The sequence below is a fragment of the Urocitellus parryii genome, chromosome 6, assembly GCF_045843805.1.
Source record: "Urocitellus parryii isolate mUroPar1 chromosome 6, mUroPar1.hap1, whole genome shotgun sequence".
Lineage (NCBI taxonomy): Eukaryota > Metazoa > Chordata > Mammalia > Rodentia > Sciuridae > Urocitellus > Urocitellus parryii.
In genome coordinates, this window is record NC_135536.1 from 122,459,505 (window position 1) to 122,479,986 (window position 20,482).

The window sequence follows — 20,482 nt, forward strand, 5'->3', positions numbered from 1 at the left end:
ACCGTCCGGGTCCCCAAATAGATGCAAGTTTGTGGTTTGGTAAAGTTGATGGGTGAATTTGTGACATTTGTCTTGCGACATTTGTAATAGAGATACATTTTTCACAAAATGCATAGGAAATTGTTAGGCAATCCCGCCTTAGCTTCTGCAATGGAGACATTCCCTGGGACCTACCATCAAGGTTTCTTCCAAGAAATGCAAAGAACCTCATTCAAAAGAAGTTGGGAGGAGGACCAGCTCCAACTAGCTAAAAGGTGGAGGGTGAGATCTGCCAAAAGTCAATGATTCCTTGGTTACAGGTGTAAAGATCTCTTGCACTTTGTGACTAGACGAAAAAACGCTATTGTGCAATTTCAGTCATCTGGGTTGAGAATCTGAGTATAATGAATTATATTTTTATTGAGACAGGAAACAGCAAATGTAGTTTCTCCATTTCAGACAATGTATTGGGCTGTGTTCTAGACTATATGCAGAGCCCCTGTGGTTTTGGTATAGGTCACTATGCAGTTTCTAGTTTAAAAACTTTTAATCTGCTGTGATCTTGGCAACCACACAATTGTGCATCTTAGAACTGATTTTTTTTTTTTTTTTTTTTTTTTAAGCCCGGGGCCATTAGTGTCAGCTCTAGGTCATGACTTCTGGACCTCCTTTTGGCTGGGTAAGGAACAGCATTCCTTACATTCCAAGTAGGATGAAAAGGGACCTTGGGTCCAGCTACCACTCCTAACATAAATCTAAATCTCTGTTCTCAATATTGAACTCAGGCTTTTTATGGGACCAAACCTTTTTTTTTTTTTTTAACTTTGTTTTTTTAAGACAGGTTTTTTGAGACAGGCTGGCCACAAACTTTGGATCCACTTGCCTCACTTCCCAAGTTTCTGGGATTACAGGCCAGTCATGCACACCCAGCTCAAAGGACCTGTTTTGCTTATTTCTTTGGTCTCAGCCAGATTGACTTGATAACATTGTCAGATAAAGAATTACATTTAATATTAAAATATAACTGGAAGGTTGGTCTTTAATGATGTGGGTAGATTTACAGTGTGGCTGACCTATCCCTTGAATCTGCATTGGCCTTGGGACTAGCTTTGAGCAGGAAAATGTGGTAGTTCTTAGCTTAAACAAAGATGAGATGAAGCCTGGACTGACCTACTAGCTGACCCATAATTGAGACCCTGCAGGGATTGGGCCAAATTGCTCCAAATTAGCAAAACTGCCCTAGTGATACATGGGCATATGAGAAAGAATGATTATCTTAAGCCACTCATTTTGAGATGGACTGGTAGGCAGCAATAACTAATAAAGATGGCAACAAGACACCTCTAGAAGGTAGATGATTGTAATGAAAATAGTTGTTGGCTCATTTGAACAGGAATGCTTAGTTCTAACATGTTAATTTAACCTAAGGAGACCAATATGATGCATGTTGTTTAAATGCCCACATCACTTCTCCAATACATAGTATTCTGTGAGTGTATCTCATGATCAAGCAGTGATCATGAGATACTTTTAAGGTTTTTAAAACTAATTTTTCCTCAAATATTTCTGATGGAATTCTGAAATGGCACAACTTCCTTGGAAAACAGGCTGATAGTTTCTTAAAAAGTTAAAACACATTCCCACCATAGGACCCAGAGGTTCTATTCCCAGGTATTTACCCAAGAGAATGAAAATATGTATCTATGAAAAGACTTATGAATGAACATTCCATAGCAACTTCATTTGTAATAGTGAAAAAACTAGAAACAACCCAAATATTCAAATATGAATGAATAAACAGATTGTTGGCATATCCATATAATAGAACAATACTCAGAAATATAATGGAATGAACTATTGATACATGCTATAACATAGCTGAGTCTCAAAATAATTTTGCTAAGTGAAAAGCACCAGACCCAAAAAAGCAAAAAAAAGTAGTATATGCTAATTAATTACAGTTATATAAAAGTCTAGGAAATGGGAGCTAATATATAGTGATAGTAAACAGATTAAAGGTTGCATGGGAGTGGAAGGGAAAAAGAAGGCAGGATTACAGTGGGTCAAAAAGGGTGATGGATATGTTCAGTTCCACTGATATTTTCATTATACTTAATGATATAATGCTTTCATTATAGGACATATGACAAACCAAATTGTACACTTTATAAGTGTGTAGTTTATTATATGTGAATTAAATCTCCATAAAATTATTAAAATCTTGTCTTTGTTATAGAAACATTGGCAAAGACTCCTTATTAAAATAGTATTTTTTAAAATCATGCATTAGGAAATCAAATAGTTTTATGTTTCTTAAATTGTTCCCCAATTACTCTCATGTTTTGGTTTTGATACCACAGAAACAAAATAGCAGAGCAGATGATTATTTTTTAACTCAACCCCCATCACTAAAGTTGCCCTTTGTCCTTTCAAAGTAAATTGTGGCATTCTCTATCATTTAACTTATTTTTTGGTGGTGTTGGGGATTGAACAGGGCCTTGTGCATGCTAGGCAAGTGTTCTAACACTGAGCTACAGCCCCAGGCCCCTCCGGGATTTAAAAACATTACTGTTATATAATATTTTTCAGTTAGCATTTGTTCATTCAAGGCTATACATGACCTCTAAATGTAGTGGGGCATTTTCCAGAATATTTAGTTGGAGGAATGGCAGGGAGAAAATGAAAAAGATAGGAATAACTCAAAGTGAATTTAGGTAGAACACTAGGATATTCATTAAAGGGCGGGAGTTGTTTTTTAATAATTGCCTCACCTGGTGAAATGGAAAATGTATGTGCTGAGCAGAATAATGCCCACTAATAGTGTCCACATCCTAATCCTTGGAACCTGTGATCATATTACATTACATAGCAAAAGGTGCTATGCAGATGTAATTAAGAATCTTGAAATGGGGAGATGATTCTGGATTGTCCGGGTAGGTCCAAAATAATCAGAGTTCCTTCTAAGGGGAGTACAGGAGGGACAAAGTTTAAAAAAAGAACCAACAATGGAAGAATAGTCAGAGAGATATGATGTTGCTGGTTTTGAAGGAGGAGGAGGGAGCCATAAGTCAAAGAATACAGGCAGTCTCTAGAAACTGAAAAGGACAGGGAATGGATTCTTCCTCTGAGTCTCTGGAGGAATTAATCCTACCAACACCCTGTAAAACCTGTGTTGGACTTCTGACCTCCTGACTATAATATAATAACCCACAAAGCTTGTGGTAACTTGTTAGTCACACAAAACTAGAGTGATTATTCTAAATTCAGTAGGAGGAGAACATACCAAGTCCCCCAGGCATCTTCACCAAATATAAAAAGATGCAATTTCATAGGCAACCTAGTTTAATGTTTCTTCCATCATATCAGTTATTTTATTCAGATTGATTGTGTTTCTTGCCTTGTACCTCCCCCATCCTGCTCACCCCAGTCCAGTTTTACTCCCAATGCTAACATCCTCAGCTGAAATTAATCTCTCTCTCCTCTGAAATGCTAAGAGATATAGAAGTACTTAGATATTATACAACTGTTTCTTGACTATACCACCACCACCTCTCCAACTTAAAACCTTTTAGAAACTACATATCATGTGAAGTTCAAAATAATAGGTCTGTGAGTGTAACTCAGTAGTAGAGTGCTTGCCTAATGTGCAAGGCCCTGGGTTTCCTCCTCAGTACACCCCCAAAATTAATTATTATAATGGTATATAAATAAGTGTGTGATTAATACTACAACAAATATGCCAACAGCATCACACTTAAGGGTTATCAGACAGGGACATGACAGCAATAGAGGAACCCTAACAAGGTGCCAGGAAGGTAAGAATAGCTTGGTTTTCTGTGCTCCTCAGAACTAGATATCCAGCTCACACTTAACTATTGTGCCTAGCTGGCAGCTAGAACTAAAAGTTCCTTAGTAGTAATCAAATAGGGCTGCAGAATTTGCCATCCACACATTTCACAGCTGCCAAAAGCAGTCTGGAAATAATTAGACATACAAACATTCCTGATTTCAGTAGAAGTATACTTTGATCAAAATGTGTGTAATTAAAGTAAATCTTTGCCAGGCACAGTGGTGCATGCCTGTAATCCCAGTAGCTTGGCAGGCTGAGGCTGAAGGATGGCAAGTTCAAATTCAGCCTCAGCAATTTAGCCAGGCTCTAAGCAACTCAGAAAGACACTGTTTCTAAATAAAATATAGAAAAGGCCTGGGAATATGGCTTAGCCAGTGGTTAAACGCCCCTGTGTTCAATCCCTGGTATGTATGTATGTATGTATGTATGTATAAATAAATAAATAAAAATAAATAAATATCTTTTTGGATAGAGCCTAAGGAAAAAAATCTTTACTCAAATTATTTTTTCTCATTTAATAAAATAACTGAGGTTGGGGTTATAACTCACTGGAAAAGTGTGTGTTTAGCATGTGTAAGGATCTGGGTTTGATTCTGGTACCAAAAACAAAATTATTGGACACTAGAAAAGGTTAATGACAAGATTTCTGATGATGTTCAGAGTACTAAAATATGTTATGACTCTTTAATTTTTTATGGACTTAAAATATAAAATGACGTGTTACGCAACTCAAAAATGTGTAAAAGATTTGAATGTGGTAGCACATACCTGTAATCCCAGCTACTTGGGGGGCTAAGGCAGGAAGATCACAAGTTCAAGGACAGCTTGGGCAACTTACTGAGACCCTGTCTCAAAATAAAAAATAAAAAAGGCTAGAGGTATAGCTCAGTAGGAGATTGTCCCTGAGTTCAATCCCTACTACCAAAAAAAAAAAAAAAAAAAAGCCATATTAAAATAGAGCTGATGGGGATGGGGCTGTGGCTCAGCAGTAGAGTGCTCACCTAGCATGAGCGAGGCGCATAAAAATAAATAAATAAAAGCACCACATAAAAATAAATAAATAAAATAAAGGCACTGTGTCCCACTACAACTAAAAAAAATTTTTTTAAATAGAGCTGGTTTTCTATAGTACTATCATTTAATTCAATCAGAAGATACGTCCTTCATATATGGATCTGCACCAAGACAGATGCACAAGCAGACATAATAGGAAAAATGTGAGGATCTGAGATGATTTGGAACCTGAGACTACAAAGAATTCCAAGCAAAGGGAAAAATCAACAAGTATTCCACTAGAAAGAAGTTATTTTATTTTAAAACACATACAGATTAATAAATATTATTGGAAAACTTAATAAATAGCCTTTTTATTTACATAAGGCAATAACACATGCTATGACTATTTCTATAAAGCAAAACATAAGCAAATCTTAGTCATTGATAAATGTGTGTATGTATGTATGCTAATTGGAAGCTCCCCTGATACATTTACATGGAAAAACTTGAATGCAACCAATCAACATTTGACATTTTTTAAAATCTAGACTTCTTCCTCCTTTCATGATTATATTATATTTTATAAGGAAATAATAGTTGTACTTCAAAAAGCCAAGAACACTCAGGAATGCTATGAAAATCAACACTCTTAAACCTTGTAAAGTGCAAAAATACCGACGAGGTGGAGGGGTAAATTAATATTTCTGACAAATAAAAGAAACACTCTGAGTTTTCAATGTGACCTTTTGGCACTAGTGGTTGGGGAGCTCCTGACATTCACCTGGTATCAGATAGTTGATCATCAGGGTTGAGCTGCTTGAAAGCAGAAAGTTTAGCATTATTCCTTACAAATTCAATGCAAAAGAATCGATTGGTCACATAGATCATTAAACCTTCTGTAGAACACAGCCTAAGCCAAACATCAGAGGAGCTCATTACCCCATCAGAATGTGAGCTTTCAGTGCAGTTTTAAAAGTCCTTGTTTAATTTCCATATTTTACAATAGAATATATAAAATCCTTCCTTAAAAAAAAGGAAAATTAAAGCTTTACAGAATCATGCAAACTTTACACCCAGTGTTTCCTTTACTTGCTTGGTGCTTGGAGCTACATGCTCTACAGCACCATCCTGAGCAGACTCCATGGTCAATGCAAACTGAGTTCTATCTACCATGTCATTTCCAGAGCAGTTCTGAGAATGGTGCTCTCAGATCTGAGACCATCAGAACACTACTAAAAGTGCTAGCATTTTAGGTACAATCAATTTGGAGAACCATCCCACCCCTTTGGAGGTAGAAAAACTGAGGCACAGAAAGGTTAAGCAACTCACCTATATTTGCACAATTCAGGGAAAATTAGAGAAAAGAAGAAATAAATCCTTCTCCCTGGCTCTCTGGGCCTTAGACTCTGCTTTTTAATTGCTTTGGGTACATTTGAAATAGATGTTTATTTACATGATCATTGTTCTACTGAATATCAACTTTTTAAACTAGACAGTGTATTTTGATGTAACAGAAGTTACATTCTCTTAAAATAGAATTGTTTTGTTGCATTTGATAGCATATGAGAAATGTGTATAAAAAAAAAAAACGAGCAGTGGTATTAGGCCAAATTCTCATGCCTGTTCCTATAATTCTTAATCTTTTCAAGTATACATGGAGGTATAAGAATCTGGCCAGATGTGAAAAATCACCTATGAGCTAAAGGACAGACCCTTAAAATTCATCACCAGTAACAATTGTGGAGTGGAAATGAGGAATACAACAAATTGAGGTATTTTATATGATAAATTGGCTTGTGGAATGACTGATATGCAAATTGGTCTTTTGCTAACTGAAGTTAACAGAATCTAGCTATGAATATGAGTAAGACATACAGAAAATGAACAGAGGTGTCATTGGTAGGAAGGTCAACACTAAAAAGATGATGATACATTTTTGGTCCCTGAGAAGACGGAACACCAACATTCCATCCAATCCTGCTTGATGAGTGAACAATGTCCTTGGTGTCAAACACTCTGAGAAAGATAACTCCTTCAGACCACAGAAGCTAATCCACAGTCATGAAGCATTCTCTTTCTAGTGTCTTACTGGGAACCCTAACCTGGACTTAGTAGGCATCAGAAAAGAGCTACGGACATGGTTCTGTGAGCCATTGGAGCATCCTCTCTGCTCTTATGGATTACTGGAGCAGCTTGGGAAAGAGACAAAGGTATTATCTCCTCCAAGAATTATATAGCAGGGGCTGGGGATGTAGCCAGAGGTAGAGCACTTGTCTGCTATGTGCCAGACCCTGGGTTCATTCCCCAGCACTGTGAAAAAAAAATATGCAGCAGGGCAGTGGTCTGTACTCATCAATACCTATTTCTGTTGACTGAGTGTTCGTCCACACCTGGGAGACACTGCATCTGAGTGCTTTACAGAAGTCTAGAAACTGGCCTCTAAAAGTTGAGCATAGCATTTACCAGGAGCTAAGCTGTCTAGGAAGAAGGAAGAGGAGCAGTAACTACCCATTTGAATAGTGTTTTCTTCTATCAGAAAAGAAATGTAAAACCCAAAGAAAACAACAAAGGCCAGCATATTACTGCTGGAATTAACTTCTGGAAATAAACTGAGTATAACAAATTGGCTTAAGAAGTAGGAATTAAAAGAATATTTCTTATTGCTCAACAAAGAGCAGCAAAGTGTATTATATTAGCATTCTAATATGAAATGACAGTCTGAGTGATAAGCAAAGCCACCAGAAAACCAGATTCCTCCCCAAAGGTCCTAGCATGGGCCTCACAGAAATGCAGTGGTTATGCAGATTGCAAAATGCTAGGATGGTATCCTTGGGCTAGGTTTATGTTAAGAATCCTAAATTGGTTCTATACTTGGTCAATAAGCAGAATAGAATTCACGTGAGAAAACAAGGCATTGTCCAAGTAGGAGAGAATAGCCTATTTAAGTATCTATCAAGAATAATTCTGAAAATTGTAATCAAAAACCTTTGATTTTAGAAAAAACTTGAAAATAAATATACAGTAGATATTTTTCTTGGTTTTATCAGAGATAAATCAAAGAATAACATTATAATGAAAATGTTTCACAGGCTTTACTTTTGGAAAGACCTATAAGAGATCCATTTCCATATTAGGATCTCCCCTGAAACTCTCAATTTGGGGTCCTTTTTTTTTGTATTTCCAAGTTAATTATGAAAAAAGCAAATTTGTGAAATGATAGTAGAAATTTGAATTTATGTGCTTCATGTTAAATTTAGAACATCAGACCCTGGTCATGTCAATTACTCAGAGGCTACTGTCACACATATGAAAAACAATGAATGACATGAACTTTGTTTCACTGGAACAAAAGCTATGTATCCTGCTAAAGCAATCTACCAAATATATATAAACCTGGGAGATTCTGTTCCAGGATCAGTCACCTTCAGAAGAGCTATTAATACTGTGAGATTTTGTTTTAGTCTAAAAACAAATTATAGGGAATATCATCCAGAAATTCACAACTCTGAATATCCATGGGATAATTGTGGATTAAAATATAGAAAGGTACACCAATAGAGGCATTTAAATAAGCTTCACATGTAAGTTGTAGCAAAACATAATTTTTAAATTATGAACTTTCTTATATTCTTGAATAATTATGTGTTAATTCTTTCCCAAACATCTCCTTAACTAGAAAATTACTTTTGTGCCAAAATTACTGCAACTTTTAGTTCAATAAATGAAGGGTAATATTTCTAAAAATGCCAGTGTTAAAAAAATAACCTTAAAGAGCTGATGAAAGAGGAATGGACATTTGGAATATTTATTAACTACCAGTTAATATAAGATTTTTAAATTTTTTGAAATTATTTTGTGGCTGCTCTTCACAAATCACTGACAAACCAGGATGATCACATGTACTTTTAATTCATAAAGGTATATTTTTGCTTCATGTTAAACTAGTCTCATTTTATTTGGTCTCTTTGTTCAAAACTTTAGGGAGGTATTCCTTGGATTTTTACTTCAGAAATGTTCTTTCTGCCTGGAGAAAAACACCTTTTTAAAGTAACTATAGTTGGATATTATTAAATTTCAAGTTCTATTTCACCTAATCTACTTTACCCAAGCCCACCTTTCAATTTAGCATAGTTCCCTATTCAGATAAAACACTGCATGTGAATCAGACAATATAGTGATGAAATTTTTGCATCACTTCGTGTTCTGCTCCAGTTTAATACACATGGGAGGTTGTTATGGACAGAAGAAAGATCTCTTTTATCCAAATGTTGGCATAATTAATTGCCATTTTACATTTAAGAATTGTTTTGTTTTGTTTCTGGCACGGGGAATCAAATCCAGAGCCTCATGCTCACTCAGGAAATTTAGTGAGATGCTGGGTGAGGAACTCAAGAATGTTCTACTCTGAAACAAGAAAATCAAACTGTTTCCATCTTTGTTAGAAACTCCTTTGAAACTATGTGTGTTCCAACTTGGTTCTGTATTAAAAAGGGTTCTCAACATATGTGCTATTAAACACTTTTTTTCTCCTTTAATAGCCTTATTATCAAGTTAAATAGTTTATTTCTTCTGGATGGCCACAAATGCTTGCTGTGTATATATTTGATACTGGATCCCAATTACATAGGTTGAATGCAAATAAAATACCTCATGCTACTTAATCAATTGTCTTTACTTGGACAATAACTACATGCTAAATGGGTCAATCTGCTCATGTGCCTTTAGTTTTGACACTCCTCCAATACACAATTATTTCTAATTGCTTTACAATTATTTATAATTTGAACATTGAAATGTTAAGGTATAACCAAGGAAGTGGCATTATTCTAATTTAAGAGAACATACAGTAATAGTCAAATTAAGTGAATAATTCAAGTGATAAAGGCACTGAAATTGATTTGAGCTATTGAAAGGTCATCCTGCCAATGGAACACTGCATCACATTCATTAACTGTTCTCTCTCTATTTGCTATTAAAATGTCTTGGGTGGGTGCAGGAGAGAGCCTATTTGTTAGAGAATTAAAAACAATTCAATGTATATACCTCTTATGTGAATGAGGTACCTGAATGTTATACATGCTCAATGCAAACTAACACAACAACAGTCACATTTACTGTACAGAGCCAGATTTCAAGACAAGAATTTTTCTCATTTCCAGAGTAATCTTCTAATTAAGAACATTTGCTCTCCTGCAAAGACTAACCAGGAAGAGCCCATCTTTATTTACTCATTAAATCATGTTAAAATGTTTTAAAAGGAAAAAGTAGTCATGAAAGCTTCCAGGTTAATGGAAATGAAAATGAGATTCGTCTCATCAGAGAGAGATGATGCCCAGGCAACGACTGGGAGCATCAGGCTACAGAGGGCTGGGCCCCTGCTCTGCTGCTGAACCAGGCTCCCCACTGTCCACTCGACCACCCATTAGTACACAGGCAATTCTCACATCAGGGATTGAGGGTCTCTTCTACTTCACATCCAATCAGGACCAGAGACCACCTCTGAGGCCTGTTCCTCAAGCCCCCAACCCCTGGTTGCATTCTAGTCTGTTTTCATATTGGATTTGTTCATTTCCCCAAGATTGAAATTGAACTCTTTGAACACCTGTATAAGGACAATCCCCACGGAGACCGTCGTGAATCCACAGGCCATGCCCAAGAAGTCCACCAGACCCACGTTGCTCCACTCCCGGAAGAGGATGGCTGAAGCCAGCAGGACAAGTGTGGTGAACACCACATAGTAGATGGCCCCAAACACGGAGGAGTCGAAGCACTCCAGAGCCTTGTTGATGTACCTGAATTGGACGATGATGCTGCAGCCCAGCACAGCCAGGAGCACCAGGCACAAGCACAGGGCTCTCTGACTAGATGGGTTGTTGTGCAAGATGTCTTGGGCTGCCAGCCCAATGCCCTTGGTGGAAGGCACGGTGAAACTCCCCAGCAAGGAGCAGATGCTGATGTAGACCATGATGTTGGTGGGCCCATGGGCTGGGGCAATCCAAAAGATGAGCAGCAGCAACATGAGCAGCACGATGCACAGGTAGCCCACAAAGACTGCAAGACAGATGGCACACATTGACCTGGGCAGTTCCCCACTCAGTGACTACCCAAGGAGACAAAGCTGAGGCACTGCCTGTGCTCCCACTAGCCACCCCTCTACTGTGGCAAGTGCACTTTCCTCATCATTATTTTTACCATTAAAACATTCATAGGGGCTGGGGATGTAGCTCAGCACTTGAGTGGCATGTAAAAGGCCCTAGGTTTGATGCCTGGCATGGTACAGGGTTGGCTGGGTTCAGTATGCCTTGTACAGGTGTACCTGAGCATTTGCATATTGCAAAGTAGCATCCTGCTACTTCTCCTTTATATTCAGTTAAGGCATTATACTGATTGCTTTAAAATTATGTGTATAGGAGGTTGTATTTTGCATGAATTTAATTCCCAAATTGTGAAGTTGTCCCTCACAGGGCTGGAAACTGCCTGGACATGCAAACTAGACCAGATAGGCAAACAAATCAACAAGTGTGAACATGCAACCCAAAAGACAGGCATTGGGAGCTTTGCCCCTCATGGGTGAACTATGAAGACCTGCTCTTGGGGGGCCAACAGAGGGAGACTCTCCAGAGAAGGGACACTGGAAGGTCAGATGAAAGCTGCCTAGAAGTCTCATCTACAAATTAGGAAAGGCACAGTTAGGCTCATGCAAAAAGAAAATACTGCCCAACTTTGGGCAGGTCTAGGGGATGGAACCCCAACTTATTCACATGTTTGGAAGCAACTTAAATGTATGCAAGTGAGCAGGCACAGTGTCAGGAAAGCAGCAGGGCATAAACATGGAGAAGTCTGGGCAAGAGGGAATGCAAAGGGCTTTGATGCTGGGAAGGGCAAGTTCAGACAACATTTCAGATAGGTCCCAGGTATCAAGACAGCTGAGATGGCAGGGGTGGTGGCCAAGGAGGAAGTGGTGCAGAGGGGCAGGAAGAAAAAGGGAACAGGACAGGACTGAGCACACAAGCAGCCAGAGGGGATGCTGAACGACAAGCCTCAGCAGCTATGTGTGAGAACTGGGCTATGCAGAAATAAAAATGCATGGCCAGGAAAACCTATTTTCGTGTGATCTTATTTTTTTAAGGTTAGAGCAGGCACCAGATGCCCTTCAGCCTTGTGACACTTTCTTCACATCTGTGTTTCTCAAGCATTTATTTCATTATCACCCATATTAGGAACCACTTTCCACCTTTCTCCCACTTGTTCACCACTGTGAAATATCTGTATCATTGATTTATTATATAGCTGTTTATGATTGCATCTAAATCTGTACTTTATAAATTGAAAGAGTGGTTTTTTTCACCTCCAAACATCAGTATTTGCTCTCTGAGGGTGATAGTACCATCATTGAGAATGCATGCCTCACAATATTCACTCTTTATATTTATCTGTTTGTTTTTTTAGTGGTGCTGTGAATTAAACCCAGGGTCTCACATTTACTAAGTACATGCTCTAACACTGAGCTACACCCCAGTCCTGATATTTTCTCTTTGGAAAACATTCCACTACATTTCCCTCACTTCTACCCTCTTTGAATATGACAGAGCACATATCACTTATATAAAATATAAGTAAGTGATAATTTAAATTTCTTCTGAGGCAAAAATTCATCCTGTATTTTTACTTTTAGAAAAAAATATTAGAAAATCTATAAGGTAATAAGTGCCCAGAATAATACCATTTTATATTTTAGATTCTTTGACATTAAAAAGAAAAATTTTTTGCTATCATTCTATCTTCATACCTAATTTTTATTGTGACATATTGTATATAATTTACAACTGTACATATAAACTCCAAACATGTAAATAAGTTAGGATCTGATATGTATTAGCATTATTCACATTTATCAAAAAGTCAGTAGCCATTGGGTATGTTCCTAAAATAAGTCCTTGAGAGCCCAGTGCTGTGGCAAAGCCTAAACTCACAGCTACAAAGGAGGCTCAGGCAAGAGAATTCCAGGTTCAAATATAGTCTCAGCAACTGACCAATACCCTATCTCAAAATAAAAAAGGGCTGGGGATATAGCTCAGTGGTAAAGCATCCTTTTACCACTGAGTCCAATCCCTAGTACCGCCACCACCACCAATAACAAAAGCCTTCAGGACACTCACATTTACTTCTGTAATCTTTCTCTGGTCTTTTCCTCCCTTCATCTTTGTACTTTTATATCTTACAGTACCAAATATCATGGCTTTTATGGAAATAAATGAATATCACAATGGTAAGAGTCTCCACACTCCATAAGGAGACACAGACTTGGTTAATTTCACTATGATCCCTTTTTCAATTTTTTTTTAATGTTTATTTTTTAGTTGTAGTTGGACACATTTATCAAAAAGTAAGTAGCCATTGGGTATGTTCTACAAATTAATAAAAAATAAATAAATAAAACAATATCTTTGTTTTATTTATTTATTTTTATGTGGTGCTGAGGATTGAACCCAGGGCCTCACATGTGCTAGGTCTAAGTGCTTTACCGCTGAGCCACATCCCTAGCCCCCTTTTTCAATTTTCACAAATGTTTTTGTTGCTACTTTCATCACTTCTAATTGAAAGCTACAAAAGAGGCGTTCCCACATTTTGTGGCCTGGAGGCATCTGTGTGAAGGCAATTTTGTGCTACCACCTGTCTAAAATTGTTGGTAAGCAGCACAAGACAGTCTACTGGAAGAAATTTAGAAGTAATCTGTACTTAAGGCAGGTGTGTTTATGTAATGTTTTTTATTTGACAAAAAAATTAGAAATTATTATATGTCAAACACAAATATATGCACACACAACTGGAGTCTCTGCTCTCAGTGCTGCACATCAGAGAGAAGCACTGAATGGGGACAGAACAGAGTTGGCAGATGCTGGCTGCTGCCATTGGGACAACAGTTCAAGGAGGGGGCAAGACTAGCTGGCCCACAGAAGGAACAATGCATAAAAAGAACCAGAAGAAACTGGATGGTACAGCTCCTAGCCCAGTCAGGGATCTGAGGGCAGGGGTGTGGAGGAGGGACAGTGGAGGAAGAGAGAGATACCCAGAGGTCAGGAGAAGCCACTCATGGCTCTGGAATGAGCCAAGCACCCAGGTTGCAGAGGAAGCCCCTACAGGGATGAGGGCTGAGATAAGGCACTGGCTTATCATTATGCTGAATGGGTCTACCAGGTGGTCTGGGAGTGACCTTTGCACACAAACCATGGCCAGCTAGGCTCAGGGAGGCTGCACAGCTGTGACTGGCTTGTACACACAGCCAAGTGATACACATGTATGTGAAGCACAAAGAATGCAAATCTGTGGACTAATTAGGGTGGATACAGGTTTGGCCTACACCACTGAAGTTGCCAGACTGGAGCCATGGCTTAGGAAGTGTGAACTTCTTGGGCAAAGGCTCTTGCTCTTGGCTGCAAGGAAGGAGTTACCTGGATTAGTCAGCTTCTCCTCCAGCTCAGCCTGCGTTGTCACACTCTCAGACTTTGGGGAGTGGATAATCAGCACAACAGAACCTGCACAGCTCAGCAGACACCCCAACTTGCCCAGGATGTTGAGTTTTTCCTTCAGAAGATAAGAAGCTAAAATGGACCTTTGATTAAATAAAAGAAATCATTACTGTTTAAATAAATCACATTATCCAACCTGTTTCTAGTAGGTGCAGATGCTTTTTATCTAGAAAACCCACATTTTTCTTTATAGCCATATTTTTATTTTTCATTTAGTTTGTTTTTGGTTCAGATTTTGGGGATTGAAACCAGAGTCTTGCAAAGGCTAAGCACATGTTTTACCATTAAACTATATTCACTTCCAGCCCATCATTTAGTTTATAAAAATAGAAAAAAAAGGAGCAATAATAAATCCCTACTTTAAGAAATTATTGAAGCTGTTATTTCAACAAAAATTGAATTTTCATGCATAGTCATTATACAGTTAATGGCATCTTAAAGTTGACCATTATATATTAGAATCCCAGTAGATATAAAATATATCAGGGGGCTGGGGATGTGGCTCAAGCGGTAGCACGCTCGCCTGGCATGCGTGCGGCCCGGGTTCGATCCTCAGCACCACATACCAACAAAGATGTTGTGTCCACCGAGAACTAAAAAATAAATATTAAAAAAAAAATTCTCTCTCTCTCTCTCTCTCTCTCCTCTCTCACTCTCTCTTTAAAAAAAAAATAAAATATATCAGAATAGAAAAAGAAGTTTAATAAGTGGCCCAAAACAAAAAAAAAATTATTTCCTTATTTATAAAAGTAAACAATAGGAAAAAAAAAACAACCAAGTGGAAAAGTAGGTCACAAAATTGTCGAAATATACAAGTAATATATGATTTAAAAAAAAAACAACTTACATTCACTTAAGTGAAAAATGCACATAACAGAAAAGAACTATAAAATTGCTAACAAGAATCACAATATTATAGGAGCATGGGTGATTATTTTTCTCTAATTCTTGAAATTTTAAAAACATGACATTACTTTTTTAAAAAAATGTTTTTAGGTATAGGTGAACGCAATAACCTTTACTTTATTTTTATGTGGTGTTGAGGATGGAACCCAGTGCCTCATGAGTGCTAGGTGAGCACTCTACCACTGAGCCACAACCCCAGCCCTGTAGTACTCTTTTTTTTAATATTTATTTTTTAGTTTTAAGTGGACACAATATCTTTATTTTACATTTATGTGGGGCTGAGGATAGAACTCAGTGCCTCAAGCATGCTAGGTGAGCACTCTACCACTGAGCCATAACCCCAGCCCCCATATTACTCTTTTAAAGCAAAAAAAAAAAAAAAAGAGTATAAATTTGTGAAACATCTATAACCTTCAAGCCTATAATGTGTATCTTGTTTCTTGTTTCTCTCTGAAGGAAAACCTGGGCTTTCAGTAAGTCACAGTACTTACTGGTCATTCTTACACTGCTGGTGACTAGGCTAAGACTCTTGGGGAACATGAGCATCCAAGCAAATGACACACCAGGTTCATGAATGCACTGGATTATTATTTTTTCATCATTATTTTACAGATAAGGAAATAGGTTCAGAAAGGATCAGCACTGAATGTAAGGCCACAAAACTAATGGAAGGGTAGAAGAAATTTCTCTTATGCCCTCCAAGGTTCTCTGAAATGATCTGAAAATAGTTTAATAGCAAAAAAACATGTAAATTTATGGTTTGGATTTTAAATGTCCCCCAAATGTCCACATATTGAAGGCTTGGTGCCCAGCCTGTGGTGCTGGGCCTAGTGGAAAGAAGTTAGGTCATTGAGGGCATGCTCTTGAAGGGGATATTGGGACTCTGGCCACCATAATGTGAGCAACTTCTTCTGCCCCATGCTTCCACCATGATGTACTGCCTTTCCACAGGCCCCAAAATAATGAAACCAGCCACTACAAACTAAAACCCCAAAGACTGTGAACCAAAATAAACTCTTCCTCTTAAGGGGGTTATCTCAGGTATTTTGTCACAGAAATGAAAAAGCTGACTAACATTAAGTGCATAAACAAAGAATCCACACAAATATGAAACTCAGAGAAATGACAGATGTTTGGAGCTATACACCCTCTTCATAGAGGAGAGGGAAATGGGCAGAGGTGACTTAGAGTAAATGAATAAGCCTAAAGAACAGACAATGGCTTGGCAGAGGCAGCAAAGTTATAGGAAGTTGAGGGATAGAACTTCACTGCAAATACAAATTGTCTTATGTAGATAAAGTCTCTCAGATAATCTCTTCAGCAACCCTTAGAAGAATAGATGAAAAATGTGTCTGGGCTTGGTGACAACTCTGAGACTCTCTTCTCCTCTTCTCCAGTGCTCATGTCTTCTGGATATCTGATGGAGATACCTGGAGAAGGGGTTTAAGACAATTGCATTTTCTTTTCCAAAAGAGTCCTCTGTCAGATAAGTGAACTTCTGAGAGAGCATCTCTCTGTTCTCTGGGAAAGAAAGAGGATGAACAGGGACTGAGAGACTAAGGGGTGGGATGGCAATTGTGGGGAATCGATGAGTGAGATCTTAGGTCTGAGACTATTTCTCCAGCTCAGCGTGCCAAAGTATTCACACTTTAGGGTATCGTTTTCTGAGCCCCAGCACCAAGATGTGAAATCATGGTGACGACACCACTCATAGGGCCAAAGCTCCCATCTTCTGCCTTATACCACCTGTGCTCCTGTCCCTAGACAGCTCTGACCTGAAGTAACCCCAAGAGTGCAAGTGGGGAAGTAAGCAACATCACTGAAAAAAAAAAAGAAAAAAGAAAGACTTGAGAATACGTGACTAGATGTTACACTGAGTGGCCCATGCAGCTGCCCAGAAAAATGGAAACTAGAGCAGTGTGAGGGTCACAGAGTAAGAACCCAGCCTGGAACTGGCCTGGAGGATGGGCGGACCAGAAGAAAAGCAGGGAGGCAGGCTGAGTCTGGACCAAACCATCTTACTCCACTGACTTTCTTGATAGCATCCTCTGAAGCACAAAGGTTTTTAATTCTGATGACTTTCAATTTATCTTTCTTTTGTTCCTCATGCTTTTGTGCTTTAGGTGTCATCATCCAAAGTCACAAAGATTTAAACTCATTTCTTCTAAGTGTTTTATAGTTTTGTCTCTTACATTTAGATCTTTGATCCATTTTCAGTTAATTTTTGTATAGTGAGTTAGGAGTACAACTACTCATTTGCATGTGGATATCCGATGACTCAGTACCATTTGTTTAAAAGATTATTCTTTCCTTACCGCACCCCTAGCAAAAATCAACCGACTATAAATGTGAGGGTGTACTTCTGAAATACACCCTATTCTATTAATTTACATGCTACCCTTATCCCAGCATCAGTTTTTGATTACTACAGTTCTGTAGGAAGTTTTGAAATTTTTAAATTCATCAAATAATGTATAGTCTTCAGAGTATGAGTTTTATAATTCTTTAAAAAAATTTTTTTTAGTTGTAGATGGACACAAAACGTTTATTTATTTATTTTTATGTGGTGTTGAGAATCGAACCCAGTGCCTCACATGTGTTAGCCAAGCACTCTACCACTGAGCGACAACCCCAGTTTTGCAATTCTTTTGTTAATTTGTTCTTATTTAATTAATTTTGGTGCTAATGTATATGGAACTATTTCCTTAGTTTCATTTTAGGCTCACTCAGTACTACTACTATATACAAACAGGACTGATTCCTACTTCTTAATCTGATTAATACATTGATCTTGTATCCAGCACCCTTTCCAAACTTACATTACTTCTAACAGTTTCTTAGTAGATTCCTTAGGATTCTCTATATACAAGAGCATGTCCTCTATCAACAGAGTCAGTTTACAGAGACAGTTTAATGTCTTTCTTTCCAATCTGGATGCCTTTTAATTCACCTATTTGCCTAATTGTTTTGTTTCTAACATGCAGTACGATGCTGAATAGAGGTTGTAAAAGTGGACAGTTTGTCTTGTTTCTGTCTTAAGGAAAAAGTATCCAGTCTTTCCATTAAGAATGCATTCTTGGGATAAATGGCACTTGGTCATGGTGTGAAATTATTTTCGTATATTATTGGATCCAATTGGTTGGTATTTTGTTGAAGTCCTCTCCATCCATATTCCTAAAAGAAATGGTTTAATAGTTTTCTTATGATACCTTTGGCTTTGTTACTAGGAAAATAGTGGATTCTGTATGAGATGGGAAAGTTCCCTCCTCTTGTATTTTTAGAAGGATTTGTAAGGAGTTGGTATTCTTATTCGTTAGTATTCTTTTTCTTCTTCTCCTCCTTATTCTGTAGTGTGTATCAAATTCAGAGTCTCCCACATACCTAGGCAATCAACCACTCTCTGTCACTGAGTTACATCACCAACCCAAGAACTGATATTCTTTAAATGTCTGATAGAATACTCCAGTGAAACCGTCTCTGCCTTGATTTTTTTGTTGCAAGTTTTTTTCCATTACTAATTCTATTTACAAGTTATTATTCAGATTTTCTACTTCTTCTTAAAACAGAATAGTTTGTCTTTTACTAGGAATGTTTCCATTTAAGTTATCTAATGTTATAAATAAAATAAATAATTATTATTATTTGTCATGTTTGCATATAATCTGGTAGAAATGTTCCATACTTCAGTTTTGATTTTCTTTGGGGGCGCAGGAGTGGTGGTACTGGGGATTTAACTCAGCACTTAACCACTGAGCCACATCCCCAGCTCTTTTTATTATTATTTTTATTTGTTCTTTTTAGTTATACATGACAATAGAATGTACCAAAATACACACAAAATACATACATACATGGAGTAAAATTTCCCATTTTTGTGGCCATACATGATATGGAGAGTTACACTGGTTGTGTAATCATATATAGGTTTTGCTGCCTATATTTGGAATTCTGTTTTTAGGTGTATATTTCTTTACAACTGTTGTTATTTTCCAGATGCGCTGACTATCCTGTTACTATAAAATACCCCTTTTATCTTTAGTAAAAATTTTTATTTTACAGTCTATATTGTCTGCTTTCCAACTTTCTTACGGTTACTGTTAGAATAATCTACATTTTTCTTTCATTTTTTTTTCTTTTTTTATTTGTTCTTTTTAAGTTTTACATGTCAGTAGAATATATTTTGACATATTTATACAAACATGGAGTACATCTTATTCTAATTAGGATCCCATGGTGGTTATACATGAATGTAGAAATTCACTGTGGCATATTCATATATGTAAATGGGAAAGTTATGTCAGATTCATTCCACTGTCTTTCCTGTTCCTATCCCTGCTCCCTTCCCTTCATCTTCTTTGTCTAATGCATTAAACTTCTATTATTCTCCCCACTTGTTGTGTGTCAGCATCCATATATCAGAGAGAACATTCGACCTTTGGTTCTCTGGGATTGGCTTATCTTACTTTACATGATAGACTTCAGGTCCACCCATTTACCAGCAACTGTCATTAAGTCATTCTTTTTTCCCCCTTCATTTTATTTCAACCTGCTTGTATAGTTGAATCTCAAGTACATGTCAAACAGGAAGTACTTGTTCTGTGATTTTTATCCAACCTGATAGTGTCTGCCTTTGGACTGTTTAATAGGCTGTTTAATTTTTATTGAAACCGTAAGATTTATATATGCCTCATGTCCCTTTGTGGCTTGGGGGGTGATTATTAGGGATTGAGATCAATGATGCTTTACCACTGAGCTACTTAGTCCTTTTAATTTTAATTTTTTCTTTTTAGACAAGGTCTTATTAAGTTGCCCAGGTCGTCCTCAAACATGTGATACCCCGACTCGGCCTCCTGAGTAGCTGGGATTATAGGTGTGTGCCACTGCCCATCCTTTCTGTCTTTTTTGCTCCCCGTTTACTATTTCCTTTTGCATTACATGAATTATTTTCAGTGTAACACTTTAATTCCTTTAAGAATATTTTTGTTACATTTAAATTTTTTCTAGTGCTTTCTCTTAGTGCTTAACAGAATAAATTGATCCTAATGTAACCCAGTGAGATATAATGCTACTCCTATGTAGCTGTTTTCTCTTCCTCTTTTTTTCTGCATGTTTGTGAGTACATATATCTAAAACCAAATAATATATTATAATCATTACCTTGCTTATTAAAGAAGCTAAGAAGAGAAAAAAACCAAGTACATATTTGTGGAAGTCACTATAT

The 20,482-nt window shown here is 37.4% G+C and overlaps 1 protein-coding gene across 1 annotated transcript in view; it reads right to left on the bottom strand.

The window, feature by feature from the left end:
* Positions 1-5,158: 5,158 nt before the first annotated feature.
* The window catches only part of Nipa1 (NIPA magnesium transporter 1), a 40,235-nt gene continuing 24,911 nt past the window's right edge, over positions 5,159-20,482 (bottom strand). The window contains exons 4-5 of the mRNA XM_026400492.1: positions 14,278-14,438; positions 5,159-10,876 (exon numbers count right to left, since the gene is read on the bottom strand). Coding sequence (XP_026256277.1) covers positions 10,365-10,876; positions 14,278-14,438 — 673 coding nt within the window. The 3' untranslated portion in view covers positions 5,159-10,364. The remainder of the gene's footprint in view (positions 10,877-14,277; positions 14,439-20,482) is intronic.